Consider the following 17,953-nt stretch of genomic DNA (forward strand, 5'->3'; position numbering starts at 1 on the left):
GAAAAATATTGATAAGCTAAAGAAAGATTTACTTTAAACTATACAATGAATTCAAATGCAAGCAGCTCAAACTAGCTGAAATAGCCATGTAGCTATGCTGTGAAAGAATCTCCACATACCTAGATAATGTCCCAGAGCTCAGTAAACAAGGCCAATCATCTTTTTTTTTTAATTTTAATGTTATATATGACAGCAGAATGCATTAGATGAAAGGATAAAGAAAATGTGGTATTCTCTTTTACTGCTGAGTAATGTTCCATTGTGTATATATAGCACATTTTTTTTATCCATTCATCTATTAAAGGGCATCTAGGTTGGTTCCACAGTTTAGCTATTGTGAATTGTGCTGCTATAAACATTGATGTGGCTGTGACCCTGTAGTATGCTGTTTTTAAGTCCTTTGGGTATAGACTGAGGAGTGGGTTAGCTGGGTCAAATGGTGGTTCCATTCCCAGTTTTCCAAGGAATCTCCATACTGCTTTCCATAGGGGCTGCACCAAGTTGCAGTCCCACCAGCATCCTCGCCAACACTTATTGTTGTTTGTATTCTTAATAGCTGGCATTCTGAATGGAGTGAGAAGAAATCTGGATGGATTTGCATTTCTCTAATTACTAGAGATATTGAACATTTTTTTCATATATTTGTTGATTGATTATATATCTTCTTCTGAGAAGTACCTGTTCAGTTCCTTGACCCATTTATTGATTGGGTTATTTGTTTTTTGGTGTTAAGATTTTTTTTTTTTTTTAGAGAGAGAATTTTTTCAATATTTATTTATTTATTTTTAGTTTTTGGTGGACACAACATCTTTGCTTTTGTATGTGGTGCTGAGGATCGAACTCAGGCCGCATGCATGCCAGGCGAGCACGCTACCCCTTGAGCCACATCCCCAGTTCTAGTGTTAAGATTTTTGAGTTCCTGGGCTGGGATTGTGGCTCAGCAGTAGAGCACTCGCCTAGCACAGGCAAGACCAGGGTTTGATTCTCAGCACCACATAAAAATAAAGGCATTGTGTTGTGTCCATCTACACCTAAAAAATAAATATTAAAAAAAAAGATTTTTGAGTTCCTTATATATCCTAGAGATTTATACTGTATCTGACGACCATGTGGTAAAAATTTGTTCCCATATTATAGGCTCTCTATTCACCTCACTGATTTTTTCTTTTACTGAGAGGAAGCTTTTTAGTTTGAATCCATCCCATTTATTGATTCTTGGAATTAATTCTTGTGCTATAAGAGTTTTTTTAAAGAAGTTGGGGCTTAATCCTAGTTCAATCACCTTGAAGTGTCACTTCACAGCATTGTTAGTCAGTGTTGGAAAGATCCTCAGCCTCAGCAGACATGAGCAAAACTCAAATGATGTCCATCATCACTTACCACTTCAAACTCAGAAGGTCTCAAGTTAATAAAAGAAAATAACAAAAGTTGCCCAATACATAAAGGAGAGTCTTTTACAGCTGGTTGGGAAAGCCATTGTAGGAGACATTTTTGTATATCTAAAAAATTAAACTCCACATTCTCTTTGTCCTGCCAATATCACTCCTAGGTACAGATACCCCAAATTTGCATAAATATTTACTGAACACATGCACAAAAGTGTCTGGAGAGCATCATTTCCATCATCACAAAAATAAAAACTAGTCTAACATCTTCTAACATTGGAACAGAATGAACAGGTAATTTTGCCCCAAGTATGAAATTTAAGTACCTATTATTGTATGGATGAATTTCAGAAATACAATTCTGGAGAAAATAAAAGTAAGACAAATGTAGCACATGCTGTCTGATCCCATTGACATGTACCTCACCTTATTAGGGAAACTGAAGGAAAAGTTAGTGCTTGCATTTTCACAGGAGAGGCAGAGTTCTCAGAGGTGCACTCATTACCCTCCCTGCAGCAACCAACAAGGACATGGCAGGGACTGACCGCTATGGCCTGGCTCACCTTGGAGTGAGCAGGTACACACAGCACCACAATAGGGTGTGGGGGTGCAGGTCTTGGTAAGAGGGCTTGGGAAAGAGCACGAACCCTGAGCACACAATGTGGGGTGGTGGTGGGAGGGTCACAGTTCCTGCAGTCAGCAGACAGGAACAAGCCTATGAGGGATCTTCCCATATCCCATGGACAGGGAGGGCACAGGAGGTCAAAGCTAACAGTAACTGGTGTCAGAGTGACAGCCGGGAGTGTGCTGGCTTGGAGCTCTAAGACTTGGCACGTGCCTGGGTTCCTCTGCCCTGACCTGATTACAGAGGGTCTTGTGTTGTGTTGGCCTCTCATGGTCAATAGCTGTCCTGGGTGTGTTGCTGATGGTTTGTTTCATGCTGATGCTGTAACACTGAACACACCCTCAGTGACTTCAACAGTTCAAGTGCATTGCCTTCCTTCTGGAAGACACATGTCAAAATCGACCTCAGGAGACTAATATCAGGCTGCCTCCTCCTAGAAGCCCTAGGGAAGAACTGTCCTTTCCCCATCCCACCTTCCAGAGACCCTTAGAGCTCCGGCCCCTGGCCCCCTTTCTCCATCTCCATCCATATTGGCAGTATTGGGTAAACACTTCATTCCGGCATTTCAACCATTCTCTCTCCAGCCTCCCTCTCACTTTTAAGCATCCTGTCATTACTTTGGACTCACTTATATAATACATATTTAATATCAGCCCATTAGAAGCTTTAATTCTGTCTGCAAACTTTTCTTGGCCACCTAAACTAACACACTGACAGATTCCTGCGATTGCTACATGGAAGTCTTTATGAAGCCATTTTCTGCCTACCACGTTGGCATTAAGTTAAACTTTGCAATTTTAAATAAATTCAAGGCCAGGTTTAGCAAGACCAAAGCTCAATTGCTAATCCCCCCTCAGCTCTGGATGCCCCAGGCTGTGTTCTCTAGCCACGAGTACTCCATTTCTCACCTCGACAATCTGTACAGCAATTGGTAGCTAAGTTTACTTTGGCATATGCAGTTCACTATAGCAGTATGATTCTTTCACTTCATTCATTTATCTATTTCAATGAAATTAAAATTTTGAAACTACTTCAATAGCTATTTAAAACATATTACAAATATTTCAACAGAAATAAGAAAATTTGACTTTAAAAGTAGACTGTACCCATGTGCTCTATCAATCACATTCTGCGTCTGATTGGGATTGGACACTTTGCTAAAAGTCAGCATCTACAGACAGGAAACACGTCACAGAATCAGTCTGTGACACCTGGTAATGTGAGAGCTCTCCCCAGCACTGTTGCTGTTATAATGGATGTTGTTACCTAGACACAAAGATGCAAACATACAAATAAAGTAAAACTCTCTTTCATAAATGCAAATTGGCACCTGTACTTTAGCATTGATTCTCTTAAATTTAGTTAAAAGGGGGCAAAAAAAATTAGCTGAATTCTACCCTTGGCTTCATTTCATTCCAGTTATAGTTTTTGACAGTGGCTGGTATCAGTGGTTCATTTTTTAATCTTCTCTTTTATTGAAATTCAGAAAGAAATACCAGGATCCTATAACTTCACACATAGATGTGTTTTAAAATCATGACCTTTTCCCAGGACACTTATTTACATTTTCTTTTTACTCTGGAATGATCCTCTATTATTTTATGACTCATAGCTTTCTGAAACATACAAAGTATGTCAAAATCCTGGGAATCTTTAAAACACCCCTGAAATCCAAACCTCTCTGGCCCCTGAAGTGTCTCATCACGTGGCTCTGGCTAATGAGAGTGCTTCCAGCCCCTGTGGGTACAGGTCACACACCCTGTAGCTGTACATGGGCACTGATATACTCCAGCTGGACACAGCAGCAGCAAGTCACTCCTGTAGCACGAGGGGACTGCGACCATGCTTCTCACAGAGGACGCAGATGCAGCCTGCTGCAGTGAGTGTCCCCTGACATGGGTAGGGGATGCCAATTCTAGCACTTCATACTCAACAAGTGTGAGAAAATCCTCTGTTTCCTGCAGTGCTTGGAGAGCTGCAGTGTGCACTAGCTGCTGCTCACCAGCTGGATTCTTTAACAGCCCATGGATTCCCTCAAATAAAAGGTCTGTATGATATTATTTGTTATAGAAGATCATCTCAGTACACTGGGTAAGAAACTTAACATTTTAATATCAAATTTTGGCGATGAATCTGAAAAAAGTATAGAAAAGAAAATTACAGGCACTGCTTTAAATTTCCCATGATTACCCAAAGGCTTTTTTAAAAGGAAGAAAGGGCAGGAGAATGCTGTGCTCCTCACAGCATTGCAAAGACATGGGAAAAGCAACCGTTTTCACATCACTCTAAGAAAAAGCTATGGAAGCAGATGGAAATGTGGGTAAGAAATCTCCAAACCCATGAAGTCAGAGGGAAGAAAGAAAAAAGGAAATCTTTGTTTTTCAGGATAATACATTTTCCCAACCCTGGGATTTGAGCTTCCTTTCCTCCTTTTAATGGCATGTTGTATTTTAGTTGCGAGCAGAGTTAACGCTTTATTACTCTTTTAGCAACACTTTGTATCCATGATCTTTGTTCTAGAAATGAATCCCAAATAATCCTATTTGCATAGCTTTGCAAGTATTTTTGACTAGTGTCAACTTACTTCATTTGTGTAATATAAATATATAGATAGTCAATTTTAGTAAAGTCACACATTATCATTTCTTACAGAAATAACTAACTGGGATTCATTTTATTATTTGTAGAATTCATTTGCTCTTTCTTTGAATTTAAATGCTATGTAATGCTGACTGGAAAATTACATTTGTAATGACATATCACATTTATACACCCATTCTACCTTCAAAAAGTATATACAAATCCCTTTCTCCTTTGAAAAGTTAAGTGTTAGTGATTTTTTAATTTAAAATGATTTAAACACAGGTAGAAACTTTGTAATGAACTGAAAAGTCATGGGAGTTGTTAAATTTATTCTCTAAAAACTCATAAACCTCTCTTGCATGATTAAGCAAAAAGATCACTGAAGTTGTCCTATTTCATGTGACATCTTATCACTTTATTAAAGTAAAAGCTGTAACATCTGCTGTCAAATGTCCATTAAAATCACATAAATGCTCAGGAAAGTGCGTGGAAGTGCAAGGCGGCCACTGATGTGTACATGAATAAGCAAAGTGTGCTGCCCACAGCCAGTGGGGCACTAGTGACCCTTGAGAAGGATGGAACTCTGACACACCAAGAAGCACCCATGCACCCGAGTCAAGGTCATGGACAGCATGTAGTGCAAACAGACAAGGACAGGAGTGACTTCCTCCAGGTGCACTTCCTGGAGTCACCGATTTGTAGAGGGAGAGAGAATGGAGGCTGCTAGGCCTGGGAAAAGAACGAGGAGTTCTCTCTAATGGTGCACAGTTCCATTTTGGGGAGATGAAAAGAGTTTTCAAGGTGGACACTGGTGAGAATTGTACCATTGTGTGAATATACTTAATGTCACTTTGTCACTGTTCACTTAAAGATGTTTAATGCAGTGCAAAAAATTAAAGGAACTTGCCCAACATCCTAGAGTTACTGAATTACATAATGATTTCTAAACAGGTTTAAAGCTTAGTCCGTCTTTAACACTGAGAAGTTGGAGTAGTGAAGAATGGGTTAAGGTTTCCTCCAGCCTTGGGAAGCTAGTGAGAGACATGGCCAGGGTTTTCATGTGGTCACCAGGTCACAGATCATGCTTCAGAGATACGGGGGTGTGCAGAGCACAGAGGTTGGCAGGTGACAAAGAAGTATTTGACAAAGAAGTATCTCCACAGGGTGGAGCAATCCAAGGCAGTAGCCTCTCCAGTCATGACTAGCATTTGGACTTAGGGTGGATCTTGGCACTCCCTAAGAGCTGCACACCTTCTGCCATGTGAGTATGACGAAGCAGGCAGCATCCCTGAGGACGTACTAGTAGCCACATCTGTCCAGTTCTGGGCTTCTTTATCCAGTTGTAGCAGGAGAAGATCAAAACAAAAATTGACTTAAAGAATTTGATTCTATGGGGAATGAGGAAGAAATTAATGTTTCTGCACACTTTTGTAATAAAGAAGCAGGATTTTTCCTTACCCAGTAAATAGTGCATTTTTTGCTACTGCCAGGAACAATACAAAGCACTGTTGAAGGATTAATGAGAGGATGCATTGAGCAATAGAGCTCCAAACTAATAAACTCAAATAACACTGATTAATTTTAAAACTGTGAAAGTGTCTAAGGTACTACCAACTTCACATGAAGTTATGCTTCTGTCTGCAGACTCTGTCCTCCTACCTTGTAGATCTGAGAAGGTAAGCCCTCCAGTTTTAGAAAAGGCTTTCCAGATTCAGTCAGCACCGGGGAAAACATCATGATTTTGGTAGTTTAACCAATTTTCATGTGTTTTAGATTTGGAATCTTCATTATTAAGTACATCATTTTTTGAAAGTAAGATATTGACAATTCATCTCTAAGAATATTGATCATGCAGTACACCACTAAAGCATCAATATGAATGACACACGTGCACCATTTCCTGCTCACCCATTTATTTGGGCACCAAGTAACTAAAAAGCCTGCCTTGCATGTCAGTTGCAACTCGTCAAGAATTAGGATTTGGTATGCAATTAATCAACACTCAACCTAGGAGGCATTTATCATGTGTAACTTCAAAATGACCAAAAAAAAAAAAAGCCTTTTAGTTAATTTTATCTTGATTTAAACATGTTTAAAAAGTAGATGAAGCCGGGTGCGGTGACACATGCCTGTAATCCCAGCAACTCAGGAGACTGAGACAGAAGAATTGCAGGTTAAAAGCCAGCCTTAGCAATGGTGAGGCACTAAGGAACTCAGTGAGACTCTGTTTCAAAATAAAATACAAAACAGGGCTGGGGATGTGGCTCAGTGGCCGAGCACCCCTAAGTTCAATCCCCAGCACCAAAAATAAAAACAAGAAGAAAAATGAGAGATGAAGGATTTGAAATAGGTTTCATTATTACACATGTGATTATTTAGAAGGATATAAATAACAAGGGGCATTTAAAAAATTAATCTCTCTCCTATGTTTCCACTGACAGTGTCTCTTCTGTTGTTTGAAATCATGGAAAGTGGGAACACCAGTTCCGACTTCATTCTCCTAGGTCTCTTGGGCCACTCCAGAGCCCAACAGTTTCTCTTTGGGATGGTTCTGACAATAGCTTTCACCTCCCTAGTGAGCAATGCCCTCATGATTCTCCTGATTCAGTGGGACCTCCGGCTCCACACGCCCATGTACTTCCTCCTGAGCCAACTGTCCCTCATGGACATAATGCTGGTCTCCACCACTGTGCCCAAAATGGCTGCTGACTACTTGACTGGAATCAAGTCCATCTCCCCTGCTGGCTGTGGCTTCCAGATCTTCTTCCTTCTCACTCTGGGTGGTGGAGAGTGCTTCCTCTTAGCAGCCATGTCCTATGACCGCTATGTGGCTGTATGCCACCCTCTGCACTACCCCATGCTCATGAGCTGGCCACTGTGTCTGAGGATGACCGTGGGGTCCTGGTTCCTGGGAGCAGCTGACGGGCTGATGCAGGCAGTTGTTGCCCTGAGCTTCCCGTTTTGCAACAGGCGAGAGATAGACCATTTCTTCTGTGAGGCCCCTACGCTGGTGCGCTTGGCTTGTGCTGACACGTCTGTCTTTGAGAATGTCATGTACATCTGCTGTGTGTTGATGCTCCTGGTGCCCTTCTGTCTCATCCTGACCTCTTACAGTCTCATCCTGGCTGCTGTCCTCCGCATGCGCTCCCCAGAAGCACGCAAGAAGGCCTTTGCCACCTGCTCCTCACACGTGGCTGTGGTGGGGCTCTTTTATGGAGCTGCCATTTCTAACTACATGAGACCCAAATCCTACAGATCAGCTCACTATGATAAGGTGGTGTCAGCCTTCTATAGCATCCTCACCCCTATGCTGAACCCCCTCATCTACAGCCTGAGGAACAGCGAGGTCAAGGGGGCCCTAAGAAAGTGTATGGCCAGTGTGTGGCCTTGAATAATGACTACAAGGTCATCTACTTGCCCAAACAGGAAGGCCTGTACTAAGACCTTGGTATTTCTTAGGGAGAAGGTATTTAACTTTCAAATATACATAGATATAGATATAAATATATTTTTTCTGCTTTACTCTGGATCATGCGAGAAGGTCCGCACTTTGAGTTTGTTTACTGAGCTGTCTTCAGCAGGTCAAACTGTGTATTGTTAAAACTCTGTCAATTAAAATGTCAGTAATATTTCTATGTTATGCACCACAGTGGTTTCTTTTTTAAATAATGAACTAAGTGTCTAGTAACTTTGAGGATTGAGGTTCTTTGCTGCCCGTCAGTGTATGATTTCCACAGTTGGGAGCTTAGACTGCAGGCATCCTCTTCAGAGGTTTCCACAAGTCTCTGCACTCACAGCTCACGCCCACCTCAAGCAACATGGCCCACTGAGGCAGGAAGGCAGAGCACCCCTTGGGACAGGACCTGGGCCTCAGCAAGGGAACGAGGCAGGGAGGCTGTGCAGTCCTAGAGGAGACATGGGCCTGGATAGCACCCTTCACTGCCCCAAGGGCGTCAGCTGCGGTGGCTCTTCCCTAGTGTCCCTTCCCCTCCCCCAGCCATGGACAACCGCAGAACCTGTAAAGCGCTTCCTAGTGGACAGCAGAGCCTCGTCCCAACCCTGGTGCTAATGGAGGCTTGGAAACTAAAGGAAGCTTGGAGTTTGAGCTCCTGAGACAGGACCCCAGCCAGCGCGTCTGGAGCTGCAGCGCTGCAGGACGGCGCCCCCTGCCGGTCCCACGAGGCTGCGCAGCTGCGCGGTTACCCTGGCCCTGGGCACGGCCGCTCTGCGACTGTGTCTAGAGGCCAAGTGGGCGCAGGTGCTGTCTGTGCCTGGGTGTTTCCCTCCAAGGTCAGGACGCTGGTCAGAGTCCCGTGTCGCACTGTCGGCGGGTCTGCTGTTTTCCTGCCAGTGGTCCTCCTTGGCTGGCGCCTTCGCGTTCCTCGGCCCATCGCTTAGCGGAGAGGCTTCTGCGCAGTGTACAGTGCGAGCCACTGTGACTTAGCTGCAGCCAGCCTCTCTGTGTGTCACATGCCTCTGCTCCTCTAGGCGATGGCGGTGACTTACTCAGCCCCTTTTCAGAGGGTCTGCTGACTTCAGCCAGCAATGAACACGGATCCCAGTATTATCGAAACTGTTCCATTTTGGCCAATTCTTGTGAGCACTTGGCTTTTCATTTGAATTTTCCTGATGACGAACGGGCCTTGAGGACTTGTCGTTAGCAGATTGTCTATGTGCTTATGTTCCTTTTTGTCTTTTGGACTATTTCAGTTTTGGAAAAGGAGTCTGTGGATACTTCAAAACCAAACACAGCCATTGATTGCATAACAGAAAGTATAGGGCACTCAGAACACTACTGGGAGTTTTAGAAAAAAAATCATGAATTTTCTGACATACCTTGTAAATATATGCCCAAATAAATTAATAATGTGTGTGTGTGTGTGTGTGTGTGTGTGTGTGTGTGTGTGATATTTCTCTTCCACCTCCTCTCTTTTGCTAGAAACTGTTACTTTGTTTCTTTTAATTATGATTTCTTACAAACTACTGGTCTTCCATTGGAGGAAAGATTCCACTGAAAAATCTAAGAGCTTTTTAAAATTGGGACTCAGGTGTTTTGGAACAATCTTTGTTTAACAAATGATTATATACTCCCAATAATTAATAAAGAATAAATTTGACACCTTTAAATGAATGTTGAATTTGTAAAGAAAATAAATTTGGCTATGCATTTTTAATAGACCTATCTTTCACACATATTTGTGTGATCTTCAAAAACAAAGCTAGTGAATTCAAAAACCATCCCAAGGCTGTAGTTTAAAATACCACCTATAGTGATTACTGTTGTGTTTCTTTTCTCCTCTTCTACTAATCTTGTCTTGATCTGGTTCCTGTCTTCACCACCTTTTCTTCTCTTGATTGAGGCTCAGTGGTTGTCCCTGGTCAGGTGGTGGAAGCTGCAGAGGACTCTAAGCAGAGCAGGAATAAAATATGCTGAGTAAACAGAGCAGGGTGGAGAGGCTCAGGAAAACTTTATTTTTCCTTTTAAAAACTGTTTTTTCTTCATCTTTTTTCTTGTTGTTATCATCATTACCATAAATTTAATTCTACATGATTAATTCATGGCAAAACAGTCCATCCCTTCTCCCCTGAGAGCCAGCCTCGCCATTGCTCCCCTGGGAGTGCCAGGGCTGCCCTAGGTGTCCACCACTGTCACCATGATACTTATGCCTGCTCCCGCCCCCTCCTTCCCAGGCCATGCCATGGGGAATGGCTCCTTCTGCTGCCCTATGAAAAGACCACTGTTTTCTCCCTGAGGCCGCTTGCCACAGGGCTCCCAGTGAGGACCTGCCTCCTGTGCTTCTGCTTGCTGGTTCCAAGTGACTCTTGTGCAGTGCGCTTGCCAAATCCATCCCATCTGAAGGAGTGCCAAGTCCAGGCAGCTCTGGTGCCCTCAGCCACTCCCTTGGACGTGTCTCTTTGCACAAGCCAGGGCTCAGGGCCATTGGGGTGAAGGTGACTGATGCCCCAGTGAGTAGAGGAGGCTAAGTGAGAAATGTTGCCTGTGGTGTTTACCTGGTGAGGTCCAGAGAGGTGGAGGCGGCCCTGCAAGTGCACGTGTGGGACTCGGGGCTCTGGGGTGAGCCTGCAGCAGAGCGCACACCCATCTCAATGACTCACCAGTGCACCGAGCATCCATCCTGCCAGGCCTGCCTGGTTCTGGGGGACTGATCTGTTTGCTGAGAGCATGAGATCCAGTGGAGGGGGACTTTACCACTGAATTTGGAGAACTGAAGACGTTGAAGCCTCTGAGAGTGCTGGGTGGAGGGTGTGTGCTGCAGAAAGCAGCCAGGCATGGAAGGGAGGCAGGTAGGTAAGATCCACCACTGAAACTTTCAGACGACGCCAGTGGAAGGCCTGCAGACCAGGACTTAGGAGGAGTGAGGGAATGTGATGAGAGTGGTGTGTACTTAAAAGTGAGTTCCAGAAGAAATGTCTGCATTAGGATGAAACTGTATGTATATGTGGCAAAACTAGAGGACGATAATTAATTTAGTTTTCTTTATAATAATATTTTAAATTTTCATCTCATAAAATGGTGCATGCTAAGCATTTTGAGTAACATGTACTAGAATTATGCTTAGTTGTGGGTTCCCCAAATTACAATTTAATAGAAACTTTCAGAGCAGCCAGTAAATGTCATGAGAGGCAGTAGAAATTTTCCCTTCCCAGATCTTACTTGCCCAAGTTAGTGAATTTTATTTTCATTGATATGTTCCTAGAATAAATTCTGATTTCAAAATGTACAACATTCTTCAATAAGTACATGTATATATACATATATATACACATACATACTGTTTCCCTTCTGAGTTAAAAATTAACTTTAATATATGCCACAAGTCAGCTTTCAGAAATTAATTCAATACAACAAATTAATAACAATTTTATTTCAATAAATGTAACACCAATGGCAAATATCAGTAGATTAAAAGAAATATAAATGTATAAAGTATAACACAAAATTTTGGCTTTGTTAATATAGAACACTTAGAGACAATGATATTCATGACTTATTTCTCCTAACAAAATCTGAGAAATAACCGTAAAAAAAATTGAACAATGGTTAACTAAATTTTTCTGCATCTAGTTGAAATTTCCTATGTTACAAAACAAGAATCTGAAGACTTTAGGGGCGAGGGGGTACTGGGGATCGAACTCAGGTGCACTGGACCACTGAGCCACATTCCCCAGCCCTATATTGTATTTTATTTAGAGACAGGGTCTCACAGATTTGCTTAGTGCAAATGATTTGCTTTGGAAAACTGCTTTTAGTGAGGCTGTCTTTGAACGTGTGATCCTCCTGCCTCAGCCTCCCAAGCTGCTGGGATTACAGGCGTGCAATCTCATGTCTGCTCTCAAGACTTTTGATTTATAGGGGTGGGAAAGAGTTTCTGTGTCACCAGCGAAGTCCTGGTGTGACTATATTTACTCCTGAGTTTGGGCTCTGAAAGAATTCTCTTTGTCTACTGTGACCTTTCAATCTTGGCATTGCCCTTGACATTGAAATTTCTTCTCCTGTTCATACCCTGTAGTGTTCTGATTGGCCTATTGCTTTCTTTCTATTACCTCCCTGCCCTTTTTTTAATGAAATTACCTAGAAGATTTATGCTGATGTTTTTCTCTATTCTTTTCTCCATACCACGGTCTATGTTTCCTATTTCCTTAAAATAAAGTGTCTGTTTTGACCTTGAATCAAAGTCTCTGTGAAGCATTAACCACACTGGTTAAACTTCAGATGTAACTGACTCATTGCTTATTTTAAATGATAAAACCTTAAGTATACAGAGATGCTTAGAAAATTTTAAAAGATGTTATAGAAAAGCAGATTTAAAAGTTCATTAAAAAGTATTAAAATCATGTGGAGAACATATTTTGGGGCCAGCTTCCAAGATTACAGAGGAGAGGTGGGTAAGAAGTCTGTGTTGCATGTCTCTCCAACATTAACAAGGATTTGTGGATGGAGCTGGGGAAACAGACTTCACCCTGGGAAAGAGTTGCATGTCCAGGGGAGAAGCTGCCGGGTGTGTACCAGGTTCTTTCTCCCTCCTTACACATTAACTAGCTTGCTGCTAGAGCACTCATCTTTGGATTCAGGTGTAGCTCTTCCAGTCAATCCAGATGCCACTGAATGGCACAGAAGGTATAATTTCATTAATAATCCTGGCATCTTAGGAGTGTGCTCCAGACCTGGGGTGATGGGTGGGCAGAGTCGTGAAATGTGCCTGTGGAAATTCTAGATGCCTCATAGAAATTGCATCTGGAGGTAGAAGCAGGACACTGAGGGAGACAGGAGTGAGCGATGTTGGCTTCCCAGGGCTGCAGGGAAAATGTGGATGGCTAGTAGATGCAGTGAACACCACAGTAACACAGTCAAGTCAGAAATGCACAAGAGGAAGAACTTAGGAGCAATTGAAAATATTTGATGTCCATTTAAAAATTCTGTCTGTGGTAAGTCTTTAATGGCACCTGCAATGGGCATGGGGTCTGCTAAACACAGGGATCTCAGTAGTAAATGGTCAGGGGGTGACTTCAATAAAGTGGAAAATTAATTGGAAAAGCAAAACCAGAGGGAAAATATGCTTCCAGAGACACAGTATTGCTCAGTTTGAGTTGTGAGTGATTTTCACTGATTTGGGAAATGTTTGTGACCAACCATCTCACAGGAAGCACGTTGCCTGAAGTCTCCACCTGAGTGTGTCATCAAGGCTTCTGAGCTGTGGGTCAGAGCCTTTGGAACAGCCAGGACAGGGGCACAGGCAGGGTCCCAACCCTCACTCAGAGCTGGTCTTCTTGACTCACTTCTAGGTCATTTCATTAAAAAAAGGACCACAGCAAAATGCTGCTAGCAGTCCAGGGAATTAGAAATAAGGTTAAGAATTGATCTAGTGCATGATACAGAAACAGCATTTATAAAAAATATATGCAAGACTAAATCATTTATACACTGTTAGTGACTTAATTTTCATATGTGCAAATATAAAAATTAATTATATTTAAGCTCAATAGTAATTGTCAATGAGATGATCAATTTTTTGTTTTTTTAATTATATGTATATATATATATATCAATTATATGTCTATATATTAATTAGACATATCAATCATAGATGTATACAATCTCCATATTGAGGGAGAGATTATATATACAGAACATTACAAATAAGTATAAAGTAAGGATACAAGTAACCACCTTCCAAGTATAAATAAATAACATGAACACGTATGACTTCCCATATGTAGAATAAAAAAGTTATGATTCAAATTCTACACATTAAGAATACAGAGAAAAGTAAAATATATTTGTAAAGATACGTTGTTGATTTTGACTACATATAGCTTTGATTTCTTACATATAAACAAGAACAATATTTAAAATCATCCTATATTTCATCCTCTGGAAGTTTTATCTACTTAAAATTTTATTTAAAATGAAGTTTCATTGTCATAATATTTATGTGTCCATTTTTTTAAAGAGAGAGAATTTTTTAATATTTATTTATTTATTTATTTTTAGTTTTCGGTGGAAACAACATCTTTATTTTTTATTTTTATGTGGTGCTGAGGATCAAACCCAGCACCCCACTTATGCCAGACCAGCGCACTACGGCTTGAGCCACATCCCCAGCCCCTATGTGTCTATTTTTGTATTTACTCATTTGTTCATGGGCTGCTGTGGAGTATGCCCTTGAACGAGGACTCTCACATCCCAGGCTCATGGTAGAATGGTCTCTCTAGCATGGCCCATGTATGTTAGTCATGAGCTCAACACCCATGATTGAGCAACTGCTGAAGGCCAGGTCTGTCCTGGGCAGTGTCCATCATGAGGTTAACCCTGGTGGAGCAACGACAATGAGAGGTGAGTGGAATTGACCTGTTCATTTAATAAACAGAAGGCAAAGATGGACTGCAAACCCCACACAGCAGAACGGTAAGGAGACCAGAGGAGTCCGGGTCCAGCGGGAGCATTGGGATTTTAAGAAGCCTGTGCAGGATAGGCCTCCTTGAGAAGGAGAGAGCTGACCAAACACAGGACTTCAGTTTGTTACGTGGAATAAACTGACATTTTGAGACCCAACAGAGACTCACAGGCCAATTGAGCAAGCTAAGCATGATTCAGGAGCGGATCAAGTGCAGGACGGCTCTGTGAAACAAGCCATGGGTCTTGATGACAAAACATGCATCAGTAACCTCACTTATCAGGCAGACCTATGTAAGTGACATCGAGATGCAGCACTGTTTTCTTTTTCTAATTAATTAATTATCTCTTTTTAGGAAAAGCAGAATCGAGATGAGGCCCAACAACCACAGTGCCAACACTGACTTCATCCTCCTGGGACTCTTCTCCTCTTCCCACTCCAGTGTGGTCTTCTTCTCCTTCCTGTTTGGCCTTTTCATTGTGACCCTAACAGAAAACGCCCTCATGATCCTGCTCATCCGCAGGGACCCGCGCCTCCACACCCCCATGTACTTCCTGCTCAGCCACCTGTCCTTCATGGACATCCTGCACGTTTCCAACATCGTTCCCAAGGTGATCGCCGACTTCCTGTCAGGCCGCAGAGCTATTTCCTTTGCAGGCTGTGGGATCCAGGTATTTCTGTCCCTCACGCTGCTGGGTGGTGAGTGCCTCCTCCTGGCTGCCATGTCTTGTGACCGCTATGTGGCCATCTGCCACCCCCTGCGCTACCCAGTGATCATGAGCGAGAGGGTCAGTGTGCTCATGGCTGCAGGGTGCTGGCTGGTTGGGACCCTCAACGCCATGGTGCACACAGGGCTGGTACTGCACTTACCCTTCTGTCGCTCTAGAGTGATTGATCACTATTTCTGTGAAATTCCTGCCATGTTGAAGCTGTCCTGTGCAGACACCTCAAGCTATGAACGAGGGGTTGATGTGAGCGCCATCCTATTTCTGCTGATCCCTCTTCTCCATGATCTGTGCATCTTATGTGCAAATTCTTCTCACTGTCCTCAGGATGAAGTCATCAGAGGCCCGGAAGAAGTCCTATTCCACCTGTTCCTTCCACATGGTTGTGGTCATAATGTACTATGGGCCCTTTATTTTCACATATATGAGACCCAAGTCATACCACACTCCAGGCCAGGATAAGTTCTTGGCTATATTCTACACCATTGTCACGCCCACGCTCAACCCTGTCATCTACAGCTTCCGGAACAAAGATGTCTTGACGGCCATGAAAAACGTGCTCAGAAGTAGCTTCCCATATAGAAAATGAATAGGAAAAATGATGAACCTCTGTGTACCTTTACTTCTATATTTCACAATTAGAGGACATCTATTATTATTTTCTCTGGGAAGAAACTAAAGCTTCTATCCCTTTAAGTGTGGAAAGAAATGCTTGTTCACAACACTAATAATAACACCTATGCAGCATGTTTTGCTCTTCAATCCATACCTAGCCTGTGTCTCCTTCTGTGCTGTATATAATCATCCAGGTACTTGCAGGAAGTGAAGGACATCCAACATCTCTAGGCCCTGCTTCCGAACTTCAGAAATACCTTTTAAATTACACTCATGTACACACCATTTAAGAAACATGAACCTATGTGTGTCTCTATTTTTATGAAACTGAGTAAAGTTACATTTCAAAACTTTACAAATCTACAAAGAATGTGAAATTCTCAGAATTTAATTATGTGGTTTGCATTGACATCTTTGTTTGCTGAGTTGAGATATTCAAATGTGTACTGACACACCCATACTTGCTCTGATTGTAATAAAATAGTTATTTTTGCTAGAATTAAGATTACATATTCTTTTAAAACATCCAGAATGTTGTGCTCACTTCGGCAGCACATATACTAAAGTTGGAACGATACAGAGAAGATTAGCCTGGCCTTTGCACAAGGATGACAGGAAAATTCGTGAAGCATTCCATATTTTTAGATATGCAAAATTGTGGTATATGTGTGTAATAAGAATTATAATGCAGGGGCTGGTGTTGTGGCTCATTGGTAGAGTGCTTGCCTAGCATGTGTGAGGCACTGGGATCGATTCTCAGCATCACATATAAATAAATAAAGGTCCACCAATAACTAATAAAATGTTTTTTAAAAATAAAGAATTATAATGCAAAAAAAGTACATGTATAAAGACATGAATTGGTGTGAACATACTTTATATACAAGATATGAAAATCGTGTTCTATATGTGTAATAAGAATTGTAATGCATTCCGCTGTCATGTATTTAAAAAAAATCCAAATGTTGTTTCATTTCACATATACATAGTTTCATGTTTTACAAATGGTTCTAGAAATTTATTCTAAAATTATTTTAAAGAAGAAAATGTTTATTAAGATTTCATTTAATTAAAAAGAATTAATTTTAATAATTTACAGCAAAACCTAGAAAAGCCACACTTTTTGAGGCAAATGTTCAAGTACGTTTTATTATATTGAGCTCAGAAGTCAATATTAAATAAATACTATAAAGCATTTAAGCAAATGTGAAGATGTATAAATGGGTGAAAAGTTGTCAATTTTTCTTTCACAATTGGAAATTTTAAAACAATAAGAATAAATATTAGCAAATTTTGGTAAATTTGATATAATAAAATGTAGATAAGTATAAAATAGGCTACCAAGTTTTAAAACAAGCAATCTGGCAATAAGCATTAAGGACCTTTATTAGATTATTTTTGTTTTCAATCATATTTATAATGAGGTTGACATAGAAATATAATAAACAGTGGTCATATATTAATAAAAATTTTTTTGCCTGAAAGTCTGGGATTTTCTTACTTGCCTTCATTCCTAGAATTTTGTATTATTCCTCAAGGGCTTTGATGGTTTATTTCACTAGACTCTTAAGAGAAAATTTGCAGCAGGATATAGGTATAACAAAGGGTTGCCAGAGTTCCAGCTTCACAGAGATGCTTATTTCAAAAGCAGTGTGTCATGCAATGTACACTCTTAAAACTTCTTTTAACTCCTCACAGTAACATCCAGGTGGAGTCCCATAGCATGCAGTTGGGGTTGGGAAGGCCGGAATACCTGAGTATGTCAGCAGGGGAAGGCCACCCCCAGCTAGCAGCTCTGAGGGCAGCCTCAAATATGGGGGTCAGAGTTGGGAGATTTTTCAAAAGTCTCATCAACCTACAAGCTTCCTGAAAACAACATTCAAGGCTAACAGACTTAGTTTCCCAACTGAGATATAGAAACAGAAAAGGCTGCACTGAGTTTGAGGGGAGATAAAACACCTAAAAAAATGGTATGTGGAAAAAAAGTTGTATTTATATGAAAAGAATTTTTTAAAAGCATGGTCGAATCTGGACAGGATTGTAAGGAATACATAAAAAATACAAATGGTACTTGTGATATTTTAAGATTAAACATAAACCTAG

The 17,953-nt window shown here is 41.3% G+C and overlaps 2 protein-coding genes and 1 non-coding gene across 3 annotated transcripts; all 3 read left to right on the forward strand.

Moving 5' to 3' along the window:
• Window positions 1-7,057: 7,057 nt before the first annotated feature.
• On the forward strand, window positions 7,058-7,984 carry LOC114095377 (olfactory receptor 2T33-like). Its single transcript, XM_027938571.2, has one exon. It carries the CDS (start codon window positions 7,058-7,060, stop codon window positions 7,982-7,984), a length of 927 nt encoding a protein of 308 aa, XP_027794372.2.
• A 6,897-nt stretch (window positions 7,985-14,881) lies between these two features.
• Window positions 14,882-15,824, forward strand: LOC114095374 (olfactory receptor 2AJ1-like). Its single transcript, XM_027938568.2, is given in 2 exon segments — window positions 14,882-15,511; window positions 15,513-15,824. Coding segments are annotated over 2 exon segments (942 nt in total).
• A 562-nt stretch (window positions 15,825-16,386) lies between these two features.
• On the forward strand, window positions 16,387-16,493 carry LOC114095505 (U6 spliceosomal RNA). The gene has a single exon (XR_003583264.1). It is a non-coding gene; the product is annotated as a U6 spliceosomal RNA (small nuclear RNA).
• Window positions 16,494-17,953: the final 1,460 nt, after the last annotated feature.

Source organism: Marmota flaviventris, chromosome 5, assembly GCF_047511675.1.
Source record: "Marmota flaviventris isolate mMarFla1 chromosome 5, mMarFla1.hap1, whole genome shotgun sequence".
NCBI classification, from domain to species: Eukaryota; Metazoa; Chordata; class Mammalia; order Rodentia; family Sciuridae; genus Marmota; species Marmota flaviventris.

Coding starts and splice junctions, on each gene's coding strand:
- LOC114095377 (XM_027938571.2), top strand. CDS start 7,058: ATGGAAAGTGGGAACACCAGTTCCGACTTCATTCTCCTAGGTCTCTTG.